The 27,978-nt window shown below is 44.0% G+C and overlaps 1 protein-coding gene across 1 annotated transcript; it reads right to left on the reverse strand.

The window, feature by feature from the left end:
- Window positions 1-255: 255 nt before the first annotated feature.
- HPCA (hippocalcin) lies at window positions 256-27,978 on the reverse strand. The gene is made up of 4 exons (XM_044285704.1): window positions 27,774-27,978; window positions 7,579-7,959; window positions 2,978-3,083; window positions 256-1,099 (listed from the first exon to the last, which is right to left on the reverse strand). The coding sequence occupies exons 2-4, from the start codon at window positions 7,954-7,956 to the stop codon at window positions 1,002-1,004; spliced, it is 582 nt and encodes a 193-aa protein (XP_044141639.1). The 5' UTR covers window positions 7,957-7,959; window positions 27,774-27,978; the 3' UTR covers window positions 256-1,001.

Consider the following 27,978-nt stretch of genomic DNA (forward strand, 5'->3'; position numbering starts at 1 on the left):
GGCCAACAGCGCAAAACCAGCGGCAAGGAGGCGGGCCAGAGGCTCAGTAGCTACGCAAAGAAAGAGAAGGACGGGCAGAGGCTGGGGCGGGAATATGAGCAAAAGAGGCAGAGCAGCCTGGGCTCCAACGAAGTGAACGCTGCCCATGGGCACTTGCGATCCCTCATTTACATACAAATAAAAGTCAGTTTTTGCCTTGGGTCAACTTCACAAGAACACAACAAAGGTATTTGAATCATCTACAGTTGTGCTACAGCGCTATGTAAGCGGTCTATAATGTCAAAATGTGGTGGCAGACTCCCTTTAAGGGTCCCTGAACTTATGTTATATAGATGACAGAAATGCACATTGGTTATTTATTGACTCCTCCAAACTGGTTTACGGTGAACACTGGCATATTTTAATGGAGTGGATTCTGTAAGTAGAAAAATGAAGAAGGGTAAAATTATTATTCACAGATCACCTACCCAAAACAGAACACTAGTTAAATCATACCCCCTCTGTTGAGAGGAAGGAGACATAGAAAGTGCAAATCTAAACGAGATAGGAAACTACGGTAATTAGCTACCTCTCTTCCCCTAATTAATATTATATTAAATGTAGCGTGCATAGTAACTCCCTGCTTTAGTGCATTCATTACCCATCATTGCTCATTTCATGTAGACCACCTTGTTTCCATGAAAAACAGACAAGCTCCCAACCAGGTATTACAGTTTGTAGCAAAACCGGCAAGGTGTCTTGGGGTCCCTTTCCACACATAAAAATGCCCAACCCACTCTTCCCTTGTGCCCAAATTCTCCATGCAACTCAAGGTTACTCCATATAATAAACATAATACAAGATTTAGAGTAATAAATAAATTATGGGGTAGGAAGTGGGCTGATTGGTTGGCAGTGCATTCATGTCCATCTAATGCCCAAAAGGATTCTGAGACACTCCGCTATGCAGAGGCGAGGCACGGCCACTGGAAGAAATGAAGGTTTCCCAGGCTGCAGCGAGGCTCAGAACTGTGAGGCCGTGCTGGGATCACATTGCAGTAACCGGACGATAGATGGGTCACTCTTGGCACCTTTAATAAACTCCTCCAAGGATAGTTTACCTGGAAAGAGATAACATTTTGGGGTGATGCTGAAAACCACCAACAGTAGACAAAGAATTGTCAAATAAGGGGGTTATTTATGACTTGATAAATGTCACTTTTGTAGCGTATACCTGGCGCCGATTCACACCATGGTGCAGCAGAATCTGCCAGGTCTAAAAAAAGTGGGCGTGGTGTGGGCGGTCTAGGCGTAGAAAATGGTCTAATCGTAAAACATCAAGGAAGCCATCTTACATTTAGCGGCACCACTTCATAACTTCAGCGATCCACCGCCAGCTATAGGGCTTACTAAGACCGGCGTCTAATACACTGGTCTTAATAAATGTACCCCTAAGTGTTTTGTGGGATTATACCTATATAAGACAGAACATACTGTACATACTAACTATGCTCCTTTATTAAGTGATGGCAGTTGCCCTAACTTTCTTCCTGCCCTTTTTTTGCAAAATCACATGGCCCGAAGTAAACAGTGAGGCTATTGATGTCCATTTTAACATGTGTACCCAGCTTTAGTGTTGCAAGGATTTTCAGACACTGGGTCCCAGCCAGCCTTGTACTTACTGCTGCTCGGCGTCTGTATATTTCTATAGTTCCTACATAGTGGCATCGCTAGAGGGGACCCTATGTTGTTCTTTGCCCCCCCCCCCCCCCCGCTGATTCCCCTAAGTGAATACTAATGAGCGCTTCATAAGTACCGAAGGACAAGGAAGTGGTGGACGCTCTGTACTCACCACTTCCTGGTCCTCGGCTGTCGGCTGTGCAGGGCTGCGCACAGTGTGAGGGCGCTCTGTGACCCGCGCCAGTTCAGAGCACAGTCTACCGAGGAGAGAGAAAATTGCAGGCGGCGTCCAGGAGCAGGAGAGGTAAGTGTTTTTTTTTTATTTTATAAAAAATGTGGCTGCTGGGGGCATAATAGGGGCTAATCATGAGAGGCATAATGGGGGCTAATTATAGGCATAATGGGGGCTAATTAGAGGCACAATAGGGGCTAATGAGGCATAATGGGCGCTAATAAGGCATAATGGGGGCTAATAAGGCATACTGGGGGCTAATGAGGCATAATGGGGCTATTGACGCATAATGGGGGCTAATGAGAGGCATCATGGGGGCTAATTAGAGACACAATGGGGGCTAATTAGACTATTAGAGGAATATGGGGCTAATGAGGCATATGGGAGCTAATTAGGCATATGGAAGCTAATAAGAGGCATAATGTAGGTTAATGAGGCATAATGGCTTATAATGGGGGCTAATGAGGCATAAGTGCTGATATGGGGGCTAATGAGAGGCATGGGGATGATATGGGAGTGATGAGAGGCATAATGAGAGGCATAATAACAGTGTCATCCACAGATGCCCCCATAACAGTGTGTCTTTCACAGATCCACCATAACAGTGCACCTGCACACTGACGAGAGACAGAAAGAAGGGGGAAAAAATCCGCGGAAGCAAGCAGAGGACGGCACAGCAGACGACTGAATAGCTTCTTTTGTAAGTAAATTGCTTTATTATAAATGTATCCCTGCATACCGCAATTCTCTCGTATTTTGTAATCTTATTTATATATACTTATTTTGTTTTTGCCCCCCCATTTTTGACTGTGGTATCTTTGTGCCCCCCTATATATTGTTCCTAGAGTCGCCACTGTTCCTACGCCAATAGAAGGTGCTCTGGGGCGAGCATGACACTGGAGCCAGCAATTGGCAAGTGTAGTAGAGATCAATAGGTCATGCTTGTTCCCAGGCACAACAGCATAGGAAAAAATTGCTCATTTACTTCTGACAGTACACCATTACACCACAGGCATTATGTAAAACACATCGTCACAAACATGACAGGTCACTTCAGTGGAGCTAGGATGATGAGCTTCCAACTTACCATCATTATTTGTGTCCATCTGTCTGAAGATTTTCTCTGTGCGTTTCTCTGGGGTGGACTCATCCTCTGGCATCTTCATAACAGAGGAAACCATCTTATAAATTGCCTATGAACAGACAGGAACCATGAATGAGGTTATAAGCAAGATCAAGAGCTGAGGCTGACCTAATACACGTGGGAGATCTGAATCACGTATGCCAAGATTAAAGGTCTTGAGGGCAATACAAATACGATCTACTGAAACGAGCCAACAAGTCTGGAGTCATTTTTCATTTCATACTCTTCTTTAAAAGGGTTTGTCTAGGAATACCTACATTTTTAACTGATCCCCGCAGCCTGCCTCAACTATTGAAAGATTCATATTTACCTGCTCTCCCCCACTCTGGTCCTGTGCGCTGGCTCTTAGATGTCCAAGGCTTGTTTACTTCTCGCCTGGCATGGGCATGGCTACCTGCTATGCTGCAGCCAGTTATTAGCCTCAGTGGTGACGTGTCTCTTGTGGACATGTCATTGCTTAAAGGACATTGCTTCTGGACATCTTGCTGTGACCAGTGGTGCTCCCTGTTTGGTCGAGCCCGACCTTCCTACCACGGACTGGCACAACAGCTGGACATCTTGCTGTGATCAGTGGCGCTCCCTGTCTGGCCTAGATCCGACCTTGCTACCGCTTATAGAACCCCCCGAACATCTGAAAGGATAAGTAAATTGTTCGGTTCTTGAATACTTAACTATATCTATATTATTGCAGTTACAGTACAGGTTATTATCGCTATAGCTCTGGTATCTACCTACTGTTATGTGTCCATTTTTACAGCATAATGAGGCAATATTGGCCCCCAGGCTGTAAGTCCCTATTGATCGGGGAGTATATTAACCAATAAGGGACAACTGTTATACTTTGGATGGACTGGGGGCTATCATTGGTGGTTACAGGTGTAAGATATCATAGTTAGCTTGCTTTTCTAAGGTAGGGTGCTTTTCTAGTTTTACTATTACTGCATTAGTGACATATATGGAACTACCTATATTGATACTGTTTAGCCCCTGATGAACCCCGGATTTGAATATTCCCAGGGTAAAATGCCTTGAGTTGTGCTCCCTATATACCTTCCCTATATGGTTGTCTGTGTAATATAAGTTGTAGGCAACAACTGTTCTTTGGGCTATATCCTTCAGAGTATACAGGAAGCTTATGTTATAATTAACTATTGGCAGAGCGTGCCTTAGGCGCTTAATGTATTGCTGGGGTACTTAGTTTTTTATACTTAGTCCTAGCTTAGGGAGCCACATTCCTTCCAGCAACCCCAAGTTAGGTTAGGGCATATAGGGCAAGATCCGAAGACTGTGGGATTGTGGAGTGTTATACCACCATATGTTCCCAGTATATTTTTTACCTCATATTTTGTTTTGGAATTTGATTTAATAAAGGTTATGTTTTTAGGGGAGGTATTTTTGCTGTGATTAATGGGCATCTGTCATCAGATTTGTACCCATGAAACTGGCTGACCTGTTACATGTGCACTTCTCAGGTGAAGGCATCTGTGTTGGTCCCATGTTCATATGTGCCTGCATCGCTGAGAGAGTTTTAATATATTAAAATGCGCCCCTAGGAGCAACGGGGGCGTTGTCATTACACCTAGAGGCTGAGCTCTCTCTGTAACTGCCATGTCCTCTGCACTTTGGTTGACAGGTCCAGGCTGTGTAAATGTCATCACGCCTGGCGCTATTAATCAAAGTGCAGAGGGAGCAGAAGTTGCAGAAAAAGCACAGCCTTTAGGTGTAGTGGCAATGCCCCCATTGCTCCTAGAGGCTCATTTGCATATATAAAAACATCATATTTCTCAGCAATGCGGGCACATATGAACATGGGACCAACAGAGATGCCTTCAGCTGACAACCGTACATGTAACAGGTCAGCCAGTTTAGGGTACTTTCACACTAGCGGCAGAACGGATCCGACAGGCTGTTCACCCTGTCGGATCCGTCCTGCCACTATTTTGCCGTGCCGCCGGACTGCCGCTTTGGGGGCGGAGCTCCGGCGCAGCACGGCAGTGCGCGGTGAGAGGCCGCCGGACTAAAAAGTCGGACATGCAGTACTTTTAGTCCGGCGGCCTCTTAGATTCGTCCTGCCGCTAGTGTGAAAGTAACCTTAATAGGTACAATTCTGCTGACAGATGCCCTTTAAGCCAGAGGTTGGCTGCAGCAGAGCAGGTGTCCATACCCACACTGGGAGAAAGTAAACAAGCTGCGGACTAGAAGACGGACATGTGGGAGCCAGCTCACAGGAACGGAGCTGCAGGGAGCAGGCAAGTATGAATCCTTCAATAGCGAAGGCAAGCTGCATCAGTTAAAGCTGAGGAATTCCTGGATAACCTCTTTAAGGTTAAATTTACTATTTATACCTAGGAAAGATTTATGTATATTACATCATACTAGATATCATCCACTATACCTACAATAGCCACTGATAAGCTTGCTATATAAAGTATGCAATCACAGTGTCAGATCGATTGACCGATCAGCAGCCAGGGAACAGGCTGTTTCCCTGCAGGGTTATTTCCTAACATCACAGTGCACTGAATCTTTATTTCTGGGCCTAGCTCATCCTTTCTAATTATTGTTACATGGTAAACGGCAGAATGAAAAGGATAATGGTAGGAATGTATCGGTTTACGGCAGATGTGTAGAGTTAGGATTTACATCGTGCAAGTGCTGGGTCTGCATAGATAATTGCAATATACAATGTGGGAGAGTCTGATACTTCAATGGGAAGTGTAAATAAGTTCATCAGAAGAATCTGACTTCTTGGAGTGGTTGTATACGTTGCAAATGTTGTCCTGCAGGACGTTAGCTTCATAACAGATGGAGCACAAGCTACTTCTATTTGCCATATGTGTGCATACATGTCAAACAATAAAAATGTTCCTATGCCTCTGGAAATTTACAACTAGCTATTATATAACCAAAGCAGATCCGCCTCTACGCAATACTGGATATATGCATTATACTATATTAAAAGACCAAGCAAATTCTGGAGGCGACAATCTCATTGTTTCCCTCCCCGCTTTCAAATAGTCATGCCTTTATTTTTACACTGACACAGCCACATGAGGGCATGGTGTTTGCCAGAAGAGTTAAACTTTTTAATAAAACTATTTAATGGCTATTTTTGTGTTTAATGTCTACAGCACTCACAGCGTGATCAAACGGACATGATAACATTATTCTGTGGCTCATTACAATTACGGAAATCATTTTTATTTGCTACTTTTAAAAAAAGTTACAATTTTTATGTCGCTAAATTCTGACAGCCATCTGTGAGGGCTCTATTTTTGAAGGGCGAGCTGTGGCTTTTATTTATACCAGTTCTGTGTACATTTTTGATGATTTTTCATTCCATTTTCTTCGGGTGGCAAGGTGACAGAAAACAATTATGGCACTGGGGATGATATTCTTACAATATTCACCGCATTTGATAAATAACAAAATATTTTAATATTTTGGAAATTTCCGGATGTGGCCATACAAATTATGTTTTTTTTTATATGATACAAATTTTGGGGTATTTTAAAAAAAAGATTTTTTATTTATTTTTTTACTTGAAAATTAGTCACCTACAGGGACTTGAGCCCAGGATCATTTGATTTCTTGTAATATTCACAGCAATAATTCTGTACTGCTGTGTTAGCAATTTCACTGGCATCCTATTACACTCTGCCAGAGGGAGACTGTAATAGTTGGCTTAACATGGCAGGCCTGAGGGTCTTCAGAATGACCCTGGCTGCCACAGCAACTGATCCTCAGCCCACAAACATGGCACAGTGGTGCCAATTGAAGGACAGGAGGAGCACACTCCATCTAACCGCTCAGATGCCGCGGTTATGATTGACCATGACATCATGGGGGTTAAACAGCTGGGTGTCGGCTGTGTAATACTGCCAAAGCCTGCTGTGTATGGAGCAGGCTCACCAACTAATTGTGTATATGTATGTTCATTGGTCACCAAGAGGCTAAAGAAGAACTCCAGATTTTTTTTTTTTTATATTGGTCGGCATAGCACAGTACTCATCAGTACAATGGTAATAAATGTAACCTACTTTCACAGTATCTTTTGCCTATTTCAGCCCCTATTGCGATCAGATGAGTCAATCACAGTCCTTTACTCTGACCATCCATCAGCTACAGGATTTACTGGTAGGACTGGAAGTCAGGCTCATACTATAATCTGACCTCACTAGTGCAGTCAATCTACCCCAGTCCTTTCCTCTAACTCAAACACTGGCCTCCCGCCTGACATTTAACGTGAATTCAAGAAGTAGGCTGGGAAATGTAATGGTGTGAAGCTGCACTGACATGCACTGGGCAAAGCTTCTGCTAAGTTCAAGAGGGTAGAAGAACGAATCCAGGATGGCGGACAAATGGGAAAGGAGTAGCAGCTGAAAAAAAAAATTGTTTCTATTCAGGCTAGTTCATTAAAGCATCACGTGAGGGAAAATACATTCAGTAGAGTGCTTCTTTAACACTTTCTGACACTGTCTTTTCACAAATTTGTCTAGAAAGCTATTCTCTACCTAGATATTGCATTTTCATTATTTATTTACCTGTACTATCTCCAACATCTCCTCCCGGCTGATGTAGCCATTGCCATCTAGGTCATACATACTGAACGCCCACTTAAGTTTCTGCTCCAGTTTCCCCCTTGAGGTGACACTCAGTGCAATGATAAACTCCCTGAAATCTATAGTCCCGTCACCGTTTGTGTCAAATGTACGGAAAACGTGCTCAGCAAACTTGGAGGCATCTCCATATGGGAAGAAGTTGGCATAGATCTTCTTGAACTCTTCCACGTTGAGAATACCAGATGGACAGTCCTTCAAGAAGCCTTTATACCACTCCTGCAGCTCATGATCTGAGAATTCTGTATTCTCCCGCAGGTCTTGCAGCATCTCTGGACGGAGCTTGCTGTTCTGCTTCCCCATCGCCTGCACAGGCCAAAACGCAATGACATAGAAAACAATAATAAAATATAAAGACATTTTCATGTACAGCACAACTTTTGATAAAGGGTCTCTAAGGACAATACATATATATTAGAATCTGTTCATTGAGTTGGCCGTAGGTCTTATGGTCTGAAGTAGTAGGCCAAGGAAAGGTTTACAGTACAAATAGAATGGTCCCAGAGTAAGTAGCTTATTTGCAGGGAGGACAGTAGACATTAGTCTAGCAGTAAAAATCACTTAGGTCCTAAAGATTCTTGGTCATGGATCAGGAAGGGTTTATTAGTTCTCAAGGACTCACCTCTTATGCCTGGCAGCTACTCGAGCTCCATTTTTAACCATCACCATTTAGACTACATTCACACAACCATATCCATTTTGCAGTCTACAAACCGTGGATACACAAAATGCAGATATGAGTCGAGTGCAACCTGCACTTTTTGCGGCTCCGCAAAACAGACAAGAATAGGACATATTGTATAATTTGCGGCATAGCTGCACAGATGTGGATAGCATACGGATTACATCGGTGTGCTGTCTGCATTTTTTGCGGACCCATAGCAATTCATGGTTCTGCAGACTGCAAATGAGGCCTAATCCTGGGAAGGGTAAAGAATGACTTATTATTCCTCTTTGAGGAACAACATCTGTAACTCACTCCGCTGAGACAAATGAAAGACTCAAGGCCATAATTAAGAAAGGAGACTTAGAAATAACAATCTCTCAGTAAATCTCGGCGAAGTCCACAGAGATCAGACTATTATCTTACAAGCAGAAGCTGACAGGAGATGTCTAAAAGCCAGAATAACCATTCCAACACTAAAACCTGAGCCACTAATTTAGCTTCATATATAACTCTCAATATTGCCAACTTTTAATAGGATCTCAGGTAAATTGAAGCAAAACGTAGGGTGCGACTGGGAATTGTATAAGTAGGCGACTCATTTTGGAACCGCATATCTAGAAGCCATGTTCCTCTTTTGTAAAAGGAAAAAAAGTTAATGAACTGCTATATATGCACCATTTACTTCAGTTACAGAGAAGAAAACCTAGATGTGTTACAAGCAGATGTTGTGACAGCTTTGCAGCGGAATTCATCCTTTGCATTGCAAAAAGTGAAATCCCCAGTTAAAATAATAGGCAAGCTGTAGATTTTCCAATCCGCAGCATGCCTCCAAAATGTGAGTGCGGTTCTAAAAGCCCCCATTTACATGCACCGCAGGGTACTGTGTTGTGAAGCTTTGCTACTGAAACCACATAAAAAAAGGCTCTCGGGTCTAAACATGGGGGGGGGGGGGGTCATTTATTAATCTGAAATATGCCTAAATTAGGTGTATTTCAGGCACAGATGGCAGCGCAATGGTTATTTGCTCTGCTATCTTCAACTTCTCCCCATTTTGCGCCAGGTCTAAAAAAAAAAAGTGGGCGGGGAAGGGGAGGGGCCGTCAGGTCTAAATGTAGGACAGCTCGGAGGATGTCTTACATTTAGAACTCGCACTGGATGCCGGCCTCTCCATAACTTCGGCAAATCATCTGCCAGCGCAGGGGTTATATTAAAAACGGCATCTAAAACGCCGGTCTTAATAAATGTGCCCGTGGTCTTAGAATTTTTTGATATAATGCCAACACCCAAAAGAGGAATGCTAGTCAAAGCTGACACGCGAAAAGTTTTTTATATTGGTAGCTATTCTATAAATCATTAAAATAAGGCCATGCCAATAAGCCCCAACTCTTATTAAGCCACATCCACCTGATGGACCAAGAAGATTCAAGCTGCTAACACATTCATAAAAATGGGGCAGTAAGGGAATCATATCTGTAGCAGTGTTTCTTGGCATACATCCTATAGCATTAAGCTTTGGCAGTCATAGGTTGCGACTAATAAAATGAGATGCCTTGCAGCCTATAGAAAGGAGTCCAAATTACCCCATTTTACATTATATACACACCAGAGGTCGCAATAACGCCTGTACAAGCGTCAGACGCCTGTTCAGGCCATTTTATTCCCTAGAAAAGTCTTCCCTAAAAAAGACTTTTACCTGCCATTCATCAGCGCAGTGAGCGCTGTGAACGGCACAGGTAGTGCAGCGATGCTGCTGCTGCCTGAAACAACCAATCACAAAGCTCCTTACAGTAAGGAGCTGTCACGGCCTATGGTGAACGCCGTGACACTGTTGCCTTGTAACGATGTTGAGGGCGATGCAGGGATTCTCAGACTTCTAGTTTCGTGGGTATGAGCCCCCTTACCATTGAAGGCAGCTCATACAGCCAGGAGACTAGGGCTATTATAGGGAAACTTTAGGAGGTGACCAGCTCCCTTTTCCCGGCCTATGGCTTAGTACACGGTGACATTGTACGGTGGGGAGTTTCCCCCACTCCTCATCTTGACAGGAGCTTTGTTATTGGTCAGTTTGAGCAGGCTGCTGGAGCTTATGGCACACCGCTCTGAAGTGAGTCAGGAGGCGCGCGATCCTCACTGGCGGGGTAAGTTGGGATCTGAGCACCTTGTTTTTCCCTATAATGACGAGTTTGAAGCGCTCAGCTGATCGCTATCTCTCCTCCCTGCTGGGTGCGGTAGTGAGGACGGCCTCAATAGAAGGTCTAGGGGACCGTCTTCACTACCGCGCTCAGCAGTGAGGAAAAATAACATAGTAACATAGTACATAAGGCCGAAAAAAGACATTTGTCCATCCAGTTCGGCATGTTATCCTGCAAGTTGATCCAGAGGAAGGCAGAAAAAAACAACAAAAAACTGTGAGGTAGAAGCCAATTTTCCCCACTTTAGGGGAATAAAAGTTCCTTCCCAACTCCAATCAGGCAATCAGAATAACTCCCTGGATCAACGACCCTTCTCTAGAAGCTATAGCCTGTAATATTATTACACTCCAGAAATACATCCAGGCCCCTCTTGAATTCCTTTATTGTACTCACAATCACCGCTTCAGACTCCTGCTTATAGCGCTTCAGACTCCTGCTTATAGAAGTCAGCGAGGGTCCAAGCACTGGACACACCAACAGGAGACCTCCATACAACCTCCATAACAGACAGACCTGTCACCGGTAGACCTCTACCTATGTCACCTGTCAGCTTTCCTATGAATCCATCAAGGATAATTCATTACAGCATGTTCCATCAGATGCTGAACTAGATATATTGTGTGCTATAAGGATTTCTTCTGTAATGCGGCGCCGTATGGTGGCACGTGGTGCCACAAGGACTGCATGTGGCCATTTACAGCCTCCAGGACATACAGTTCCTCTACCAAGCGTATGAAGTCTTCGCTGTAAGACTGTACAATCCAATAACCACCGCGGTGGTGGCAATTTTGTGGCATTATCTGGTGCATGAGATAGGGCAATGGGTCATGGAAAACAAACTCCCCTTTATAGAAAGATCAAGCACAATACAAAATGAGAGCCTCTAGATCAGGGATCAGCAACCTCCGGCACTCCAGCTGTTCTGAAACTACTACTCCCAGTATCCTCCTTTCACTTCTTTAGGAGTTATAAGAACAACTGAGCAAGTGTGCATGCTGGGTGTTGTAGTTTCACAGCAGCTGGACTGCCAAAGGTTGGTGCATCCTAGATCTACAGGTGAGCCTGGTGGTTATCACTGCATGATGACATCATCCAGATCCACAACATGTGACTGTGGCAGTGTGAGCACCTGGCACCAGAGGTATGTGCCTAGGTCTTTCGCTTGTGCCCTTTCCACCAGCATGCACCACCATCCATTGTGCCTGTGTCCTGCTCTGCCAGTGCCTCAGGTCTCTTCAGAGTCTACCAACAGCCCTGGTGGCACTGACATACCCACCTGAGAGCTCATCTACAAGGACGTAACTTTGGTGGGCCGCAATGGCCACGTTATGGATGGCAAACCCCAGTGACCAGCGGCACAGAAACAGCAGCAAAAATTCAAGGGATTGTCCCAAGATCAACACTATTTACCTATCCATACTTGAGAGAACACTGGAACCTGGTAACCAAGGTGGGGCCCCCAGCGATCATGTACTTGAAGGGGACATGTCTGTTTTAGTAACGACTTGCATTTCCCATGCAATAACAATTCTGGGGAATCAATTCTTGTGACTCTATATTGTACCATTCCTCTATTATTCCTACTAGAACTTATGAACAAATTGCTAGTAGTCTGCAATAAAGGTCCAGCGGGGGGTTACCAGTTGACAGCACTGATTGAATAATATCAGGCTGTGCAGTGACACCCCCACCTGGACCTTCACTGCAAACTGCTAGCAAGTCATTCATAACTAATAGCAGAAATAAGAGGAATGTTGCAACATAATGTCATAAGAATAGATGCTCCAGGATTGTTATTACATGGGGGGTGCAAGTAGTTTCCAAAACAGACAAATCCGGAGAGGTGAGGGGTTCTCTTTAACGACAGGTGATAAGTATCGATCTTAGGACAAACCCTTTAAACCTCATAAAATCACTGCAACAGTGACCTCAGTAGTGCCGACCCCTCAGCGCAACAGTGACCTCAGTGGTACCGACCCCCTCAGAGCAACAGTGACCTCAGTGGTACCGACCCCCTCAGCGCAACAGTGACCTCAGTGGTACCGACCCCCTCAGAGCAACAGTGACCTCAGTGGTGCCGACCCCCTCAGCGCAACAGGACCTCAGTGGTACCGACCCCTCAGCGCAACAGTGACCTCAGTGGTGCCGACCCCCCTCAGTGCAACAGTGACCTCAGTGGTACCGACCCCCTCAGCGCAACAGTGACCTCAGTGGTACCGACCCCCTCAGCGCAACAGTGACCTCAGTGGTGCCGACCCCCTCAGCGCAACAGTGACCTCAGTGGTGCCGACCCCCTCAGAGCAACAGTGACCTCAGTGGTGCCGACCCCCCTCAGTGCAACAGTGACCTCAGTGGTACCGACCCCCTCAGAGCAACAGTGACCTCAGTGGTGCCGACCCGCTCAGCGCAACAGGACCTCAGTGGTGCCGACCCCCTCAGCGCAACAGGACCTCAGTGGTGCCGACCCCTCAGCGCAACAGTGTCCTCAGTGGTGCCGACCCCTCAGCGCAACAGTGACCTCAGTGGTACCGACCCCCTCAGAGCAACAGTGTCCTCAGTGGTGCCGACCCCTCAGCGCAACAGTGTCCTCAGTGGTGCCGACCCCTCAGCGCAACAGTGACCTCAGTGGTACCGACCCCCTCAGAGCAACAGTGTCCTCAGTGGTGCCGACCCCTCAGCGCAACAGTGACCTCAGTGGTGCCGACCCCCTCAGCGCAACAGTGACCTCAGTGGTGCCGACCCCTCAGCGCAACAGTGACCTCAGTGGTGCCGACCCCCTCAGCGCAACAGTGACCTCAGTGGTACCGACCCCTCAGTGCAACAGTGACCTCAGTGGTGCCGACCCCCCTCAGTGCAACAGTGACCACCGTGGTAATGACCTCCTTAGTGCAACAGTGACCTCAGTGGTACCGACCCCCTCAGAGCAACAATGACCTTAGCTAAATTTAAAATTGTCTAAATTTGCTATTTATGCATGAAAGACAATTCTAGATACTAGTAATGGTTTCCCTGCATAAATAGCAACCCCTTAATGTTATGTAGGCCTTCGTATTAACTATTTGAATTACTGTAACTTTTTTACTCCTCAACGGCTGAAAATACTCCTCAAAAATGGTAAGAGGAGTATTTTTACTCTTCCAGAAAAAAATGTAGCCCGACCTCTGATATTTACCATATTGAATACGTGAAATACTGCAGACTCAATGGCCCTTTTAATGCATGGAGCTCTATAGGCATCATTTATGAAAGCCAGAATTGCAGAAATATGGAGGGGATCTCCTAATAGCCTTTTAGATTACTATTCTGCTTCTCATACTGACAGCTATGTGCAATGTCTTCACACATAAAACCCAATGTATTTAGAACGAAATGAGGTTCTTTCCCATCTGTCCATGACAGAAGAAATAATATTCAGCTATGTTCGCTGCATGACAGCTCTGAAATCAGAAGACAACATAGTGGATCCTGGCCTACATAATCAAGGCAAACAGATTACAGAGGAAGCCGGTTTCCCAAAGAAATTCTCTGCACAATTTATTAAAGAGAGAAAAGATGCTGCACAGTGACAGGCTGCAGGCAGCAATTACTGTGGACAGCGAGGGCAGACATATGTCCTCATGATATACGGTGCATTCGGAAAATCTTCAGACCCTTTCAGATTTAAATGTTGCAGCCTTGTGCTAAAATAAAATTTAAAAAAAATGCATTTTTTTCCTCATCATTCTGCACTCAAGAAACCATAGTGTAAAAGTGAAAACAGAAGGTTCAAAATCTTTGCTAATTTACTGAAAAGGAAAAACTAAAATTGGTGTAAGTGTTCACATTCTTTATTCAGTACTTAAATGAAGCACCTGACAGTGATTACAGCTCCCAGTCTTTTAGGATATGATGCCACAAGGTTTGCCCACCTGGATTTGGGGATATTCTGCCATTCTCTGCAGATACTCTCAAGCTCTGTCAGGATGGATGGGGACCATTGATGGACAACCATTTTCAGGTCTCTCTAGAGACGTCTGGGTTCAAGTCAGGGCTCTGGCTGGGCCACTCAAGGACATTCACAGAGTTGACCTTAAGCTACACCTGTGTTGCCTTATGTGCTTTTTTTTTTTTTTTTTATAAAAGTTTTTCAGTTTTACATTACATTTCAAAAGGTAACAAATTGAATTGGTTAACATTCATTACTTATTGCAGTGTAGGAAGAATGGGGGGGGGGGGGACATTAGGACAGTAAACTGAATACAATGAACATAATAACATCACTTGAGTAAGTGATTACACCTATATTCCGGTGTATTATTGATATGTAATAACTGAGATATGCAACATTGAGCATTAAAATAATAAGCATGTAAATCCTTGCATGATATCAATCTAGAGAGATATCGTCATTGATAAAGAGTTGACTGAAAATATATGCTGTTGACTTAAAGGGAACCTGTCACCGAGATTTGGGGTATAGAGCTGAGGACATGGGTTGCTAGATGGCCGCTAGCACATCCATAATATCCAGTCCCCATAGCTCTGTGTGCTTCTATTGTGTAAAAATAACAATTTGATACATATGCAAATTAACCTGAGATGAGTCCTGTAGGTGAGATGAGTCGGGGACAGGACTCATCTCAGGGTAATTTGAATATGTATCAAATCGTTATTTTTACACAATAAAAGCACACAGAGCTATGGGGACTGGGTATTGTGGATGTGCTAGCAGCCATCTAGCAACCCATGTCCTCAGCTCTGTACCCAAAATCCCAGTGACAGTTTCCCTTTAACTAAATGGTTAAAGTACCCAATATGTCAGAAGTCTACATGTTGTGAGGCTGTTAGTTTGAAGATATATGATCTAGTCATCACTTCTGTGAATCTCGGAAATCCTTCCAAGGTTTCCACAGATTTATAAATTTAGTGTGAGTTCTGGTCGCCCCACTTGCTAGTTCTTCCATTAAGTACATCTGATCTATTTTTGCATACCATTGCTCCAAGGTGGGGGTAGTGTTTAACCAGTAGATCGGGATTAATAATCCAGCTGTCTGTATCAGCAGAGTCAGTAAGTCTGAACATGACGGCTGCCAATGCTTTGAGGGGAGCCACAGTGACCGACTGGGGGGGGGGGACACTTAATTGAGGACTTACAAATCTCATTTGTTTTTTGCTCAATCTGCTCCCAATATGGGCATATGATGGGGCAGTACCACATGATATGTCCAAGTGTGCCCTTTTGTGTTTTGCATCTCCAACACATGTCTAAGGGTCTCATTCTAAAGAGTTTGGATCGATCATTATACCTTCTTGTCATGGTTTTATATGAGTGTTTTTATGCACCTAGAAAATCCATGTGATCTCATAAAAATCTGGTTTATATCTTGTGGAGTAAATGTTCTATTTATATCCTTCTCCCAAGCTCTAATCAAAGCTGGAACCCCACTACCCGGCATGAAAATCAGTGACTTATATAGGAGTGAAATGATATGTCTCTGTGTTTTTTTGTGTAGTGCAAATATTTCAAACCAAGTAGGAGTAGAAATGGTAGTATATTTAGTCACTAGAATCTTACAAGAACTATGTAACTCTTGCCTGGCTAGGAAATTTCCTTCTTTGATGGTTCGAGTGCAGAAGAGGAGTATATTCTCTGTAGATTTTAGCTCTGCCATAAGTGTAGAGATCGGTATACCTTCTAGAAGTTTCCAAAAGTGTGGAGTGTGGGTTGTATCTGGTTTTAGTAAATATGGAATGACATCTGCTGGTAGGCTTCTTGGAGGGTCAGAGAAGAGACGGGTGATAGTGTTGATAGTGTGTATATTCAAATACAGACCTTTAGTTAATCCCAGAGGAAGTACTGGGGTGGGTCTACAATACCCCAGAGCCCTGCGTATTGTTTTCCTGACAAGAGTGCTAGCTCAATGTCAGATCCTAATGTTCTATAGTTAGGGATACATAGCTGCAGCCATCTCTTCAACTGTATAGCCTTATAATAATAACCTAAATCAGGTAGACCAAATCCTCCTTAAGAGTGATCTTTTATTAGTTTGTTATAAGCTATTTTAGTTTTTTTACCCGTCCAAAGGAAGGTTGTGAAAATCGTTCTCACCTGTCTAATGAATGTCTGTGGGATGTGTATAGGAACCATTTGTAGTAGATACATTTGAAGCAGGTTTTTACGACCTATCCAGGATACCCTGGCTAACGATAGAGATTGCAATTGTCTTTGGATCTTTTTCAAGAGTAGAAGATAATTAGATCTATATAGTCTTGTAGGGTCATTGGTGAGTGCTAGGAGTCCTGAGCTCCATCTGAACAGAAAAGATGATTTAAGAAGGTGGATCGTCTGGGGTGGGAGCGACACTCCCATAGCTTCAGATTTGGAATAATTGATCTTAAAATTAGATAAAGAGCCGAAGGTGGTGAAGAGTTCGACTACGGGAGTGCCTGTGTGGGATTTGTCACTAGGAGCAGGAGGTCGTCTGCAAAAGCAGCACATTTATGTTCAAGTTTGTTCACTGTCAAGCCTTTTATCAGTGGATTATCTCGGACCGCTTGAAATAAAGTCTCCATCACCATTATAAATAGGGAAAGGGGGCACCCCTGACGTGTCCCATTAGAGATGTCAAAAGGCTTAGATAAGGTGCTATTCACTCTCACTCTAGCACTGGGAGCATGATATAGAGACATAATCGCTTGAATGAAAGAATCAGCTATTCCAAATCTATGAAGCGTACGTTGTGTATAAAGCCAATCGATCCCATCGAAGGCCTTCTCTGCATCTGTGGAGAACGAGCGGTCCTGTTTTACTCTTGGCCCATGTGATAGCATTAGAGAGTCTGCATGACTGGAAGTTTCCCTCCAGGCCCAGGATAAATCTAGCCTGTTCCTGATTAATAATTCTAGGGATAAGGGTATTAAGTTTAGATGCTAATAACTTGGTCCATATTTTTATGTCCAGATTAAGTAAGGATATGGGTCTATAGTTACCACATTCCATCTTTACCTTCTTTAGGAATTATAATAATAGTAGCTTCGAGCGTTTGCCTTGGGGGAGTTTCTCTATCAGCTAGGGCTTGGCACCAGATAGTTATATGAGGGGCTAGAATGGGGAGAAGTTTTTTATAGTACCCTATCAGTAGGCCATCTGGCCATGGGGCCCTGCCTATGGGCATGGTTTTAACAATCTTTTTGATCTCTTCCTCTGTGAACGTCTTGAGTAAAGGAGAGCACTCATTTGCACTCAGTTTGAGGAGATTTAGGTTGCTTAAAATCCTGTCTATGTGTTTTTCTCTTTCAGTTATTTGGTGGCCCTCCGATGGGACGTCAAGGGTGGTGTCCAAGTTGTACAATTTTGTGTAGAAAGAGCAGAATTCCTCTGCTATATCTTTTGTAGAGGAGACAAGTGCTCCGTTACTCGTTTTAATGGCAGAGACATATTGTGTATCTTTCCGTTCTATCAGGTGAGTCATTTGTTTATTTCCTTTATTACCATGTATATATTGTTTGCATTTTGCATATTGGTAGGCTTTTGCACATTTTATATTAATAGGTTCCTTCAGTTGCCTCCTTAATTAAATGAGTTCGCCTGGAGCTAGATGTATTTTGGATTGTTTCTGGATGGATTCTATGGCTGCAATTTGGCCTCTCTTTTTTGAGTTTGGAGCCCAAAGCTATAAATTCACCACGTATGAAAGCTTTATGAGCCTCCCAAACTATAGTCTGAGAGGTATCTGAGGATTTATTGTCCTGGAAATAATGTGTTAATTTGCGAGAAACATCAGATACATGTTTATCTGAATCTAGTATGGTTTCGTTTAGGACCAAATCCATTCCTTTATAGGTAGGTTAGTAAAGGTGAGTGTAGTTGTTACCGGGGCATGATCTGAAACTGTGATGGGAACAATATTGGATTTGCGTATCATCTCTAGATGTGTTTCTGATACCAAAATATAGTCCAATCGTTGAAAGGAATGATGAACTGCTGAATAAAATGTATAATCTCTGTCTAAGACATTTAGTGTCCTCCATGTATCTAGTAAATAGCTGTCACGTAATGTCTTTTTTATTCCTCCTAAAGTTTTCTGGGATTTGGTGCAGCTACCTGTTGAGGTGCCTTAAGTAGGATTTAATGCGACATTAAGATCTCCCCCAATTATCCTTATTCGAGAGTCATCCAAACCCGTACCCTCATGCCTGTGCTTCTTTTAGCAAATACACCTGCTAAACAGCTAAAATAAAAGAAAAAAAGAAAATAAATAACAGGTGGTAAACATATAAAGCAAAGATGCACAACAACTAAAATATCTTTAATGTAGCACCTCTCAATCTAATACGCTGTGCCAACGGTATTACTCCCAGTAATGACGGTGGCTGCTACCTGTGTCTCACCTATACAAGTCACTCTCAGGTTTGTACTATATAGCACGTGACATCTAGTGCTGGAGTAACTAAATCTGGATATGTGCATCTAGGTCAAAAAATTTCGGGTGACCACAGGAACTAAGCAAGTTCCTTGAGACGGCATTCTCCTTGGTGAGAGATGGTGTGACATCCCATCTTGAACTTTAGAGACGTTAATGTCTTCAGCTTAGATCAGGAAGTATTAGACCTTAAAGAATTACTTCATTTTACTCCAGGCGCCTTTTGCTGTTGGAGGATTTTTGCTTGGTGACAACTTCCCAGGGCTTCAGGGAATAATGCTGCAAAAAGCGTTTTTCTGTCCGCAATGTGGTATGTAGCAAGACGTTTTCTCTGACACAATAGAAAACTTATCCATCCCCATGGTGTTCATGACGGATCCGTCATGGCTATAGAAGACATAATACGAACGGATCTGTCCATAACGGATCCGCAAAAAACACTAGTGTGAAAGTAGCCTTAGACTGGCAGATGAGCCCTACGATTGTCAGGAAGGAAGCATGCCTTCCCGATAATCGCCTACTCGACAGTGAAAGAAACCTCCTCCACAGTATAGGGAGGAGCGATCGCTAATGCCATTGCTTGGCCCCATAAAGAATCATTATTTGCCGGCAGCGCAGCGTGATTAGACAGCATGATGAGCTCATTGGATGTGATGCAGGGAGTCAGAACCCTACTCATCAGATATTGATGATCTATCATGAGGATAGGGATATATACACTGCCTGTCCAAAAAAAAAAAGTCGCCACAAAAAAAGTCACACACGATAATATATTGTTGGACCGCCTTTAGCTTTGATTACGGCAAGCATTTGCTGTGGCATTGTTTCGATAAGCTTCTGCAATGTCACAAGATTTATTTCCATCCAGTGTTGCATTAATTTTTCACCAAGATCTTGCATTGATGATGGTAGAGTCTGACCGCTGCGCAAAACTTTCTCCCAAAGATTTTCAATGGGGTTAAGGTCTGCACTCTGTGGTGGCCAATCTATGTGTGAAAATGATGTCTCATGCTCCCTGAACCACTCTTTCACAATTTGAGCCCGATAAATCCTGGCATTGTCATCTTGGACTATGCCCGTGCCATCAGGGAAGAAAAAAAAATCAATTGATGGAATAACCTGGTCATTCAGTATGTTCAGGTAGTCAGCTGACCTAATTCTTGGAGCACATACTGTTGCTGAACCTAGACCTGACAAACTGCAGCAACCCCAGATCATACCATTGCCCCCACAGGCTTGTACAGTAGGCACTAGGCATGATGGGTGAATCACTTTGTCTGCCTCTCTTCTTACCCTGATGCGCCCATCACTCTGGAACAGGGTAAATCTGGACTCATCAGACCACATGACCTTCTTCCACTGCTCCAGAGTCCAATCTTTATGCTCCCTAGCAAATTGAAGCCTTTTTTTCTGGTTTGCCTCACTGATTAGTGGTTTTCTTACGGCTACACAGCTGTTCAGTCCCAATCCCTTGAGTTTCCTTCGCATTTTGTGTGTGGAAATGCTCTTACTTTCACTATTAAACATAGCCCTGAGTTCTACTGTTGTTTTTCTTCGATTTGATTTCACCAAACGTTTTAGTGATCACCGATCACGATCATTCAGGATTTTTTTCCCGCCACATTTCTTCCTCGAATACGATGGTTCCCCACTATCCTTCCAGTTTTTAATATTGTGTTGGACAGTTCTTAACCCAATTTTAGTAGTTTCTGCAATCTCCTTAGATGTTTTCTCTGCTTGATGCATGGCAATGATTTGACCCTTCTCAAACAGACTAACATCTTTTCCACGACCACGAGATGTGTCTTTCGACATGGTTGTTTAAGAAATGAGAAGCAACTCATTGCACCAGTTGGGGTTAAATAACTTGTTGCCAGCTGAAAGATAATCGCCCATGCAGTAATTATCCAATAGGAGGCTCATACCTATTTGCTTAGTTAAATCCAGGTGGCAACTTTTTGGGGGGGACAAGGCAGTGTATATACAGTCCTGATCAAAAGTTTAAGACCACTTGAAAAATGGCAAAAAATAATATTTAGCATGGCTGGATCGTAACAAGGTTCCAAGTAGAGCTTCAACATGCAACAAGAAGAAATGGGAGTGAGACAAAACTTTTTTTGAGCATTCAATTTAATAAAAACAACGAATAAACTGAAACAGGCTGTTTTTTAGCTGATCAAAAGTTTAGGACCACGCCTCAAAAAAAATAAAAATAAGCCCCCCAAAACAGAAATCCAACTTCCAAACATGAACTCCGTAATAAGTAGCTCCGCCGTTATTGTTTATCACTTCCAAAATTTGTTTCGGCATGCTTGATGCAAACGTTTCCATGAGGTGAGTGGGAACATTTCTCCAAGTGGTGAAGATGGCCGCACGAAGGCCATCTACTGTCTGGAACTGTTGTCCATTTTTGTAAACTTCCCTTGCCATCCATCCCCAAAGGTTCTCAATTGGATTTAGATCAGGGGAACACGCAGGATGGGCCAAAAGAGTGATGTTATTCTCCTGGAAGAAGTCCCTTGTCCTGCGGGCATTGTGTACTGTAGCGTTGTCCTGTTGAAAAACCCAGTCGTTACCACACAGACGAGGGCCCTCAGTCATGAGGAATGCTCTCTGCAACATCTGGACATAGCCAGCGGCCGTTTGACGCCCCTGCACTTCCTGAAGCTCCATTGTTCCACTGAAGGAAAAAGCACCCCAGACCATTATGGCGCTCCCTCCACTGTGGCGCGTAGAAAACATCTCAGGTGGGATCTGCTTGTCATGCCAGTAACGTTGGAAACCATCAAGGTTACATTTTTTCTCATCAGAGAATAACATTTTCTTCCACCTTTGAATGTCCCATGTTTGGCGCTCTCTTGCAAAGTCCAAACGAGTCGTTCTGTGGCGTTCAAGGAGACGAGGTCTTTGAAGACGTTTTTTGTTTTTGAAGCCCTTCAGTCTCAGATGCCGTCTGATGGTTATGGGGCTGCAGTCAGCACCAGTAAGGGCCTTAATTTGGGTCGAAGATCGTCCAGTGTCTTGACGGACAGCCAATTGGATCCTCCGGCTCAGTGCTGATGAAATTTTTTGGGGTCTTCCACTTTACTTTTTTGTTCCATAACCCTCAGGATCATTTAAGAAATTCCAAATGACTGTCTTACTGGTTCCTACCTCAGCAGCGATGGCGCGCTGTGAGAGACCCTGCTTATGCAGTTCAACAACCCGACCACGTTCAAAAAGGGAGAGCGTTTTGCCTTTGCCATCACAACGTGTGACTACCTGACAGAAAATGACAATGAATCCACATCTTTGCACAGATTTGGCCTTTTAAAGGCATGTGGTCCTAAAATTTGAATCAGCTGAAAAACAGCCTGTTTCAGTTTATTCGTTGTTTTCAATTAATTGAATGTTCAAAAAATGTTTTGTCTCACTCTCGTTTCTTCTTGTTGCATGTTGAAGCTCTACTTGGAACCTTGTAAAGATCCAACAATGTAAAATATGATTTTTTGCCATTTTTCAAGTGGTCTTAAACTTTTGATCAGGACTGTATATGATTTACATGGGTCTTATGCGCTATCCTATATTTTATATTCAAAGAGCAGATGAGCTGGACGCCCAGGATCTGATATTAATGACCTATCCTGAGGATTAAATTCCTGAAAACTCATTTAAGCCATACCCTTTCCCCAGTTGCATCTCTTGACCGACAAACCACGCCCCCTAATTGAGTGAGGCAAATTGATTACTCTTTTGGGCACATTTGCTTCATTAATAGATGTAAAACTTGATGCAACATTATATGCCATAGATGCACCAAATTGTGGGCACTTTTGACAAGGTCTAGGCTTAATCACATTAGTAAACGTGCTCCAGAGTTTCTATGGGTCTGTATTAAGGACACTGAGAGGCGACACGTGTCGCTGCGTGCTTTTACACAGCTTGAGATGGAACGGGCCATGATTTTTTTTCTTACAGGTTTTTATGGAATTTGTGACAGAACAAAACCTCTAAACAATTGGAGGTACAATATGGGCCTGTTGTAAACTAGGGGTGCCCTGTTATGAATCTATAGATCTATAATCCAGCTATGTGCATGACCACAAAGCTGCCAACTGTCCGCAAATTCATGGCTAGTCCATGAAAATCAGGAACTTTTTTGCAGCCAAAAAATTATGCAATTATCATAATGTTACAGTACTGAAACTAAATACTGTTAGTGTTCACATTAATACTCTAAGCTATAGACATACACTCACCTAAAGAATTATTATGAACACCTGTTCTATTTCTCATTAATGCGATTATCTAGTCAACCAATCACATGGCAGTTGCTTCAATGCATGTAGGGTTGTGGTCCTGGTCAAGACAATCTCCTGAACTCCAAACTGAATGTCAGAATGGGAAAGAAAGGTGATTTAAGCAATTTTGAGCGTGGCATGGTTGTTGGTGCCAGACGTCTGAGTATTTCACAATCTGCTCAGTTACTGCGATTTTCACGCACAACCATTTCTAGGGTTTACAAAGAATGGTGTGAAAAGGGAAAGACATCCAGTATGCGGCAGTCCTGTGGGCGAAAATGCCTTGTTGATGCTAGAGGTCCGAGGAGAATGGGCCGACTGATTCAAGCTGATAGAAGAGCAACGTTGACTGAAATAACCTCTCGTTACAACCGAGGTATGCAGCAAAGCATTTGTGAAGCCACAACACGCACAACCTTGAGGCGGATGGGCTACAACAGCAGTAGACCCCACCGGGTACCACTCATCTCCCCTACAAATAGGAAAAAGAGGCTACAATTTGCACAAGCTCACCCAAATTGGACTGTTGAAGACTGGAAAAATGTTGCCTGGTCTGATGAGTCTCGATTTCTGTTGAGACATTCAAATGGTAGAGTCCGAATTTGGCGTAAACAGAATGAGAACATGTATCCATCATGCCTTGTTACCACTGTGCAGGCTGGTGGTGGTGGTGTAATGGTGTGGGGGATGTTTTTTGGGCACACTTTAGGCCCCTTAGTGCCAATTGGCCATCGTTTAAATGCCACGGGCTACCTGAGCATTGTTTCTGACCATGTCCATCCCTTCATGACCACCATGTACCCATCCTCTGATGGCTACTTCCAGCAGGATGATGCACCATGTCACAAAGCTCAAATCATTTCAAATTGGTTTCTTGAACATGGCAATGAGTTCACTGTACTAAAATGGCCCCCACAGTCACCAGATCTCAACCCAATAGAGCATCTTTGGGATGTGGTGGAACGGGAGCTTCCTGCCCTGGATGTGCATCCCTCAAATCTCCATCAACTGCAAGATGCTATCCTATCAATATGGGCCAACATTTCTAAAGAATGCTATCAGCACCTTGTTGAATCAATGCCACGTAGAATTAAGGCAGTTCTGCAGGCAAAAGGGGGTCCAACACCGTATTAGTATGGTGTTCCTAATAATTCTTTAGGTGAGTGTATATCACTCATCACTTGTATGTAAGCCTTTGGTCACAACTGTATTGTGATTTCTGTTACAAATGAAAGCTGGGACACAGTGCATGATCTGTCATATGATGCCCGCAGCGCCCAACGGACCCTACTTTTTCTTTTGGGCTAAAATAATACATTTAATTGGTCTTTATTAAAAAATAAAGCTTTCACTTCAAGTCCATTTGCAGACTAGCAGGCTTTCTATTTTACACTGAATCCATCAGGGAGCTGCTCTGACAGTTCAATCTGCAGCCCTTATTTCTGAGTGCCTGACAGCCAATAAACATTCATTATAGCTAAATTGTGATCAAACTGATCACTGAACAACTTGGATTAAATGAGTGTTTATGAGCTGTTAAGAGTTCAGAGATAAGGACTACAGCTCGAGTATAATAGGTTAATAGGTGCTATAACATGGCAGGCCTGGGAGAATTCATTTGCGCAACACATAGGGCACAACTACACTGCAACATGTCGCACGTCAATTTTTATAATGATAGTCTATAGCAGTGATGGCGAACCTATGGCACGGGTGCCAGAGGCGGCACTCGGAGCTCTCTCTGTGGGCACCCACACCCTGGAAAAAGTCTGAGTGTACCAATATGCCTTAGACCTTTCCTGCCATTCATCAGCGCAGGACGCACCATGAATAGCACAGGCAGCGCTCTGAATGTAGACAGGCTATTATAGCTACTTTATGATAAAGTACATGAAAGATATACTATATTGGACTGTAGGATCCAGGTTAACTTGCCACGTTGGCACTTTGCGATAAATAAGGGGGTTTTGGGGTTGCGGTTTGGGCACTCGGTCTCTAAAAGGTTCGCCATCACTGGTCTATAGTGTCGCACTGCGACATGCTGCGACTGCGACAGTCACAGAAAAATCCATCTTGGATGGATTTTTTGCTACTGTCGTGTCGCAGTATGTCGCAGTGCGACACCATAGACTATCATTATAAAAATTGTTGTGCGAGTCACGCGACACATGTCGTGTAGCCCTAGCCTTACTGTTATGAAGTGGCAGGATCTGTTTCTTTTTTGGGGAGCATTATGTTTTAATTATCATTAGTCATGTGGATGTTTCTTAAAGTAATGGGGATCTCGCTGTCCCCAATAGTTAAGCACACTGGCTGTGATTTTCCCTCTATAACAGTTATTAAAGTCTATCTTTTCTATGGGGATATTATTATATGTCATGTGTGAACAGCAATATTAAACTGACATTCCGACAGTTACCTGCTATCACACTGCAATGTCAAGCGGAGGACAAAATCTGCCCATACACATTAAGGACATCAGCCGATCCTACCAATATCAGCATCCTCTCAGCTGGAAGGGGAAAGGAGGTTCAGGCATGTTGTAATATGTTGTTCTCCAGGGACCTCTGATGACACATCGCTCCTCAGTCTATGGCAGTAAACATACGTGCTCAGATGATCAGAGAGTAAACTGCCATTACTTTCGTAGGACAATTTCTGATATAATGCAGCTGAGAAATGACATTAAGAGGAGGCTCTAAAAGAGGCAGAGTCCTCACTGCACTGTGCATTCGTCTAGCCCTCCTGATCCAAGAAAAGTGTCAAAATTGTGTCCACATCAAAGAGGTTACACAATCCTCTTCACTTTAGAAGTCGGAGGTCCGTTCCTAGGTACCAAGCTGCATAATGAAAAGAAGACCTTTCTATGCCTGTTTCACACTTGCATTTTGGTTTCCAGTTTTGAGATCCGGCAGAGGATCTCAAAACTGGACCAAAATGGTTCCGCTTGATGTTAACGTATCCGGATCCATCCGTTCCGTTAGGTTGTGTTATATCAAAACTGAAAAAAAAAAAAATAATATGAATCTGGCACTAAAATCACTGTAAGCCAATGGGTGACGGATCCGATCTTTTCGCATCCAAAAAATATGGATCCGGCCTCATTGACGTACATTGATTTTGCTGCTGGACCCGGTTTGTTCCGTTTCACAGCAGTTTGCGGCAATTTTGTGTCCGGTCACAAAACGCAACAAAAAGGAACAGAATGCATCCTGATCAGTTCGGTCCCCATTGACAATGAATGGAGACAAAACAGAACCGTTTTGGCCCAGTTTTGAGATCCTCTGCCGGATCTCAAAACTGGAGTGCCACAACGCAAGCCTAAAACAGCCCTTAGGCACTACGAGCTAAAGGGTAGATGTCAGCAGTCATTTTTGAAGCATTGGCTACCAGGATGTGTTCTTATAGGACTTGTGAATTTACGCTATGTGTACTTACAACTCTGCAAACCTTATTTACTCTGGGAATGTTGTCGCACATTAGGCACGTGCCTATGGCGATACAATTTCTAGAGGCGGCAAAGCAATGGGTCATGGTGTACGTTTGTCAATGATTTTGAGTAGTTTTGGTTTACATTTGGTTATTTTGCGACCATCCACGTCCTGATATTACGACTGGATAAATGGACACAAGGCATGCTGCTCGTGAATTATGAAACATGGAATGGACCAGTGCCACCCCGGAGACACAAACGGGAGCTATCTACATATGGCCAGCTTCAATAATTTCCCCCAATTATGAACATAGCGGAGCACAACGATGTTTGGCGGCACACTGCCAATTTAGAGGGTCTATTAATGCCGGCAGAAGAATTATGGCAGCGATTCCGTCCCCGCATGGACGTTGCACATTAATATTACATAAGGCTCCTTTCTATTCAGTAATATCATTTTGCGTTCTGGCCAGCGCCTGATCCACTGGTGCATGTTGTGCTGAACATGGGCATGTCACCTCCTCCCTGTGTGTGATGGGAATTCATTACCGGCTGGCTGATCTCGGATTATCCCAGGGTCTGGTACAGCTGTTCTGCACAGCTGGCATGTGAGGAGTATCTCTGGACACCAAACGCAGCAGATGTGACCCCTCCGGGAGAGGAGGGGGGTTCCTTGGGGGATCCCAAAAAGCCATCGCTCCTGTTTGGTCGGGATCTCAAACGGGGGCAGCACATTACCTAGTTAACCCCTGCAGCAGTGATGGAGGAGACCATTGGTGGTGCTGCTCCACATGAAGTGACAGCCATGTACCAGGCATATATCCTCCACACTTCTGCCAGGATGCATACCCAGACCATCCTTGGCACCCCTGCACAGATCTGATGCAGCGGGCTATGCCCACGTCTAATGATGCTATATTACATAATGCACGTTATAAAATATCTGCACAAGTGATAGCCTTCAGCATCTCTCCAATGGACGCCCTGAGCTCTTCCCAGCCTCACACAGCTGAGGTGCTTCCCTGTGGGTGTATAGAGGGGGGCTGAATGAAGAAGTTTACCTATAGACACATAGGCTGCCGTCACTGACAGGGTTAACCCCTAAAGGTATGAGCCACCCATTCACTGCCTGCACCTCTGCATTACCTTATCCTGTGTCCTGTCCCCGGATCAGGGTGTAATCTTCCAGCGCCGCAGGGTACACCGCCGCACACTTCTACACCACGGCTACGCCCCAGCCGTGCCCGTTCTCGGCCGGTGAGAGAACCTGTAGGCGCCGGTCGTCGCGCTTCTCAGGTGAGTGCGTCCGGTAGAGCAGCCCCGGTGGATGTGAGTGTGTGCTTCTTCCCCG

Source organism: Bufo gargarizans, chromosome 3 (assembly GCF_014858855.1).
Source record: "Bufo gargarizans isolate SCDJY-AF-19 chromosome 3, ASM1485885v1, whole genome shotgun sequence".
Classification (NCBI taxonomy): domain Eukaryota; kingdom Metazoa; phylum Chordata; class Amphibia; order Anura; family Bufonidae; genus Bufo; species Bufo gargarizans.

Bases quoted from the DNA above. Each gene is read 5' to 3' on its own strand.
- HPCA (XM_044285704.1), bottom strand. From the start codon at position 7,956: ATGGGGAAGCAGAACAGCAAGCTCCGTCCAGAGATGCTGCAAGACCTG. The intron at 3,084-7,578 runs GTAAATAAATAA...GTCTGTTCATAG, and splicing joins AGATGTTGGAGATAGTACAG to GCAATTTATAAGATGGTTTC. The intron at 1,100-2,977 runs GTAAGTTGGAAG...ATCTCTTTCCAG, and splicing joins GATGGACACAAATAATGATG to GTAAACTATCCTTGGAGGAG.